Source organism: Notolepis coatsorum, assembly GCF_963971535.1.
Source record: "Notolepis coatsorum genome assembly, chromosome: 13".
In the NCBI taxonomy this organism is placed as follows: Eukaryota; Metazoa; Chordata; class Actinopteri; order Aulopiformes; family Paralepididae; genus Notolepis; species Notolepis coatsorum.
The window spans coordinates 99,155,716-99,161,433 of record NC_140177.1 but is presented as its reverse complement, the minus strand read 5'-3'; the positions used below and the strand labels follow the sequence as shown (position 1 = coordinate 99,161,433).

The following is a 5,718-nucleotide window of genomic DNA, read 5'->3' as shown; positions in this document are numbered from 1 at the left end:
GGGAATCTATACCCAGTGTATGTTACTATGCTTTGAGTAAATTGTGATGAAACAAAGGAGAATATAAATTATAAATTGTCTTTGCATCTTTGACGGTGAATAACACCATGCTAACATTGAGTTTGGAGGGATTTCACTCACTGAGCTCATTCAGCACCTTCTTGAGATCAAGTGTACAAAACATCTAAGCAAATGAATAAAGGGGAGATGATTTACAGCATTTTTTGTAGATACAATACTGAATCTTACAATCCGGACACATGCTATTTGAATTATAATGCATTCGAATATATAATATACATTTGTAGAAATCGTCGGAAAGGAGACACGCACAATTTCTATCTTGCGACAACACCAAGTAGTGTGTCATTTATTATCTTTTTAGCACCAGTGACAGCTGTCAGATCTATGCCGTGCTAAACTCTGACAGCTCCTCGTCACCAAACATTTATCAATGACATTCCACCAGCGCGTCTTCTCTAAGCCCAACCCCCAAAACCAACCTCATTAAAGTGACAGTGCCCCATCAATACATCAAAACAATATAATGGTGAATTATGTCCATAGCATTTACATTTAGTCATTTAGCTGACGCTTTTATCCAAAGCGACTTACAAGTTCTGTACGACAAGACAGCAAGAAGGGTACAACTCTATCCGCTGAGTAACAATGTTTATCAAAGTGTTGCGTGTTACAGTGTAGGTTAGTTTATTAGGACAAGTGCATGACAGTAGCCTATGGTTAATCATTTAATTTTTTTTTCCATTTCAGATAATGGTTGAAGAAGTGAGTCTTTAGTCGACGGCGAAAGATTGGACGGGATTCGGCTGTCCTAACTGGGATGGGTAGTTCATTCCACTATTGTGGGGCAAGGACTGAGAATAGGCGGCTTCTCTTTGATGACCCTCCGGGAGCTTGGATAGGAGTAGGTCTGAGGCGGCCAGAAGATGCAGAGCGTAGGGGTCTTGAGGGTGTGTAGTTAGAGACCATTGACCGGAGGTAGGCGGGAGCGGTTCCCTTTGCCGCACGGTATGCTAGGTCGAGGGCCTTGAAGCGGATACGTGCAGCAATGGGAAGCCAGTGCAGGTCCCTAAGAAGTGGGGTGACATGGGCCGACTTCGGTAGGTTTGAGATCAGGCGGGCCGCTGCGTTTTGAATGAGTTGAATAGGCTTGGTGGCAGTGGCCGGGAGGCCAGCTAGCAGTGTGTTGCAGTAGTCGAGGCGGGAGATGACTGTTGATTGGACGAGGAGTTGGGTGGCTTCTTTTGTCAGGAAGGGGCGTATCCTTCTGACGTTGCTCAGGAGGAATCTGCAGGTTCTGGTTGTCGCTGCGATGTGAGCAGAGAAGTTCAACTGGTCGTCAAGGACAACACCAAGGTTCTTGGCGGTCTGGGACGCGGTCATTTATTTATTTATTCTAAACAAGATATCAACTAGGGATGTCCGATACTATCGGCCTACCGATATTATCGGCCGATATCGGCATTAAAATGTGATATCGGAAAATATCGGTATCGGTTTTCAAATCTATTTTTTTTACATTTCTATAACCTTTATTTACCCAGGCAAGCAAGTAAGAACAAATTCAGATTTTATTTATTGTCAAAAGTATGCATAATGTTGTGTTAATTCCACAACAAGAGATATGTAATGTTAATTACCTGAAATTATTCCATTTTTGGGGAGGGGGAAACCCTGCATATATCGGTATCGGTTGATATCGGTTGATATCGGTATCGGAAATTAAGAGTTGGACAATATCGGTATATTGGTATCGGTAAAAAAGCCAATATCGAGCATCCCTAATATCAACCATTTAAAAAATCTGACAGCAACTCCTACAAAAGGGCTGTTTGCATGAAAGTAAAAACAAAAAACGAAAGAAAAGTAATTTTAAATAGTTTAAGCTAACCAAGTGTCAAAGTAATTTAACAGTCTAAGCAAACTGAGTGTCAAAGTCATTAAAAAGAAAGAAACCTTTGCTCATATTTTCAGATGAAATAGTCAGTAGAATTGTTTTATATTGAGCAATAAACATGAGTGTAAGAGTGATCATTGATCCAATCATTGATAAAGTTTTGCTAAAGCCTTCATCTGTGCATCAATACTGTACAAACATGTACAGGAGGGAATGAATGGGAGGAGAGGAGAGGAGAGGAGAGGAGAGGAGAGGAAAGGTTACAGGGAAGTAAAATCGCTTAGACACAATAATAAGGGATGTAATTTTAGATACAGTCTCATTCCATGCGATGGCCAACAATTGTGAAACAGAGGTCCCTGTGTTATCTCTCTGACCTTTGAAGGTCTCCACCCCCACATTTAACAGTCATCTCTCATTTACATGTTTTGTTTTTTTCCTTCTCTTGTTTTCTCCATTTCTTTCTCATACATTTCCAGATAATTTATCCTGGCTGGCATAGGATCCAAATCTTAAGAAAAAGGTTAACTCCCCAACACACACAATATTACCTCTGCATTGATTTACAGAGGAGTCTTCTTTCTGGAATGCAACTTCTGAACAACCTTTCTCAAGACTTCCATGAGGAGAATGGGGAAGGGACACGCACATCCACACACACACACACACACACGCACGCACGCACGCACGCACGCACGCACGCACGCACGCACGCACGCACGCACGCACGCACGCACGCACGCACGCACGCACGCACGCACGCACGCACGCACGCACGCACGCACGCACGCACGCACGCACGCACGCACGCACGCACGCACGCACGCACGCACGCACGCACGCACGCACACACACACACACACACACACACACACACACACACACACACACACACACACACACACACACACACACACACACACACACACACACACACACACACACACACACACACACACACACACACACACACACACACACACACAGATTTATGTATTTCTTCAGGGAGGTCAAAGTGCAGGGTCTCCCACAGGGCAGTGTCCCTGGAACAGTTTGAAGGTTCAGTGCCTTGGTCAAGATGGTGGAAACTGTATGTAACACACCAGCCACCCTTCAGTCACCAGCTCACAGCTGGAATACACCCTCCTGTCGGTGCAGAATATCAAACCAGTGACCTTTTAGTTACAGGTAGTCTTCTTTACCTCTAGACCAGGGGTCAGCAACCTTTTTGACATGGAGTGCCTGTTTGAAATATAGTTGTAACTAGTGTGCCTCAACAATATTCCATGCATCGTAATTTTTTTTCTCATAATCAGGTCTTGATACTTTTTACATTATTACATCATTATTGTTATTGTTATTATTAACAATATTATTATGATGGTTGTATCAACCCTAAATCTGAGTTGGGGGGGGGGGATGCAATGCAGACAAACAGCTGCATACAGTGCAACCATTTCACTCACATTTGCCCATTCATTTTTGGACACATCACACACCATCGGTGTGTGTACTGTACGTGTGCTGTCATAGCTCCACCTACAGGCCTAATGAAGAACACCAGGAGAACACCAGGATGTGAATGGAGGGTGAATGTGAGGTATATCGTGTAAATAAGTTTTGATTGATCGCAAGACTAAACTGTAAAAAAAAAAATAATAATAAGTTACCAGAACTTACAAATATTGAGTTCAGTTACTGTGCATTAAGGTTTTCAGTTTTCAATCCATAATAAGTTAACAGAAAAATAAGTACACAACCACATTATTTCAACCTAATAAAACTATGTTTATTGTCATTGTTTTAAGAACACAAGTTGACTTGGTAATACTCACATTTTGAAAAAAAAAATTGCTTTTAACATGTGTAATGTTCAATGAAATAGAAAAATAAATAATAAAATGTGTTGATTAATCCCACTGGTCACAATGGTGACCGTAATAATGTTTTTGTTATAAGGCTCTGCAAATGTTACTGAATGATGTAGCAATGTATTTCCAGCTAAATTGAAATAATAAACAAATAAAGGGTCTCAATTAAATATGTGGTAGTAAAAAGAACCTGTGGGATATATATATATATTTTTTAATGCTGCCCCCTGTGCCTATGCAGGCACGCGTGCCTAGGGTTGCCTACCCCTGCTCTAGGCCATCCTGCTTCCCAGAAAGTCAAGTCAAATTAATTTCTTCTTAACACTTTGGATGCCACGGACGGGTTTTGTCGTTAGTTCATGCCGACCTTTGAGTGCCCCCGACGCTGTATAGCGTCTGTTTGCCGTTTTTTTTTTATTGGCGATTTGAATTCATATTTCATCAATCGAGCCTCGGGTTAGTGCTGCAGAGTCTCTCTGAGCTTAATTGGGAAGATACCGCCCCCTATCGTCTCTCCCTGTGTAACTGCACCCCATTACTTTAGATTGATGCAGGGGGAGTGGTCAGTTTCCTTATTTTACGTTTCCGTCGAGCCAACTGAAGAGACCAAGTGATCGCCAGCCATCAGAACAGCGTGGATTATGTATTTACAGTACAAACACTGTAATCAATAAGCGTGATCGATATTTGGAATGGCGATCAGGAATTAGAAAAATATTTTTGGATAACATCTGATCTCAGGTAAGGAATTTATTTTACCAGTCTTAGGATAATCAGACCTGTTTTCACGGAGATATAAGCTTTTGCCCTATGCGTGTGTGTGTGTGCGCGGTGATTCCTGATTTAGGAGAGAGATTATGCGTTCACAACGCTATCATTGAAGTGGGTGCTGGCATTCAACTGGGTTTCCAATGTTAAATGGCCAGCACTGAAAGTGTGAGACAGCACCCCCTAATAGGAAACAAATACACTTGAATAGATATCACTATGAAACTTTCCCAGTTTGTTAGGTACATATAAACTAAGAAAAAATATATTGCAAGTTTTCTGAATTTTATGTTTATATATGCAAATGAGGCACTTCCCCTTTAAATATGTGCACATTTATGGATGCAATCAGGCAAAATGAAGTCAAATAAACAACTAAATGTGTGTTATTGACATTTTATTGCCACTAGTTTCATAGAAGACATGTTTAGGAAGCGAAATATAACAAAATCTCAATATCGTCGAGAAAAAAAAGCAAAAAGGCAATTTTGGGGGTGCTGTCTCGCCTTAAATACGATTATTTTAAGGCATTTCTGCTTCATTGGAGGGTGACGGGAAACAGAGAGAGAGAGGGGGACGGGGGGTTTTGTTGCGAGTGTGGGGCATAAAGAAAGAGCCTATGCAAAAGGTTATTGAGGCTACATTTACGTGTTAGACATTAAGGAAAGGCTCTTCCAGACTTACAACAGTAGAATAAGCTCAAAGTGGCCAGACGTAACAGTACAAAGTGCTTAAACAGTGCCCATCCAATAGCCTGAGAATAAGAGGCTTAGAATGAACGTAATCTACAATGAACAAGTACAACTCAGAGGAGAAAGACGGAAGGAGGGGATTGAGAGAAGGGAGGAGGAAGGAGAGGAGAGGAAGGAGGTAGGGGAGGGGAGAGGAAAGCATGACGGTTGGGAGAGGAGAGGAGAAAGAGGAGGTAGGGGATAGGAGAGGAAAGGAAAGAGCCCAAGCACTCCTTAAAGAAGTGGGTTTTCAGTATGACTTACTCTGAGTGAAGCGCGGTGGGTTGTCGTTGACATCTGTGAGTGTGATGTTGATGATGGTGGTCCCGGTGAGGCCTCCTCTCTGTCCAGCCATGTCCTTGGCTTCTATCACAACCTGATAGTGCTCCCTCTGCTCCCTGTCCATGTCCCCAGGACCCAGGGCCGTCCG

General features: G+C 42.3%; 1 protein-coding gene across 1 annotated transcript in view; it reads right to left on the bottom strand.

The window, feature by feature from the left end:
• Positions 1–5,718, bottom strand: part of cdh6 (cadherin 6) — a 131,324-nt gene that overhangs the window by 77,328 nt on the left and 48,278 nt on the right. The window contains 1 exon segment of the mRNA XM_084326776.1: positions 5,553–5,718. This exon segment is cut by the window's right edge and continues 8 nt beyond it. Within this exon segment, the coding sequence (XP_084182902.1) occupies positions 5,553–5,718 (166 nt within the window).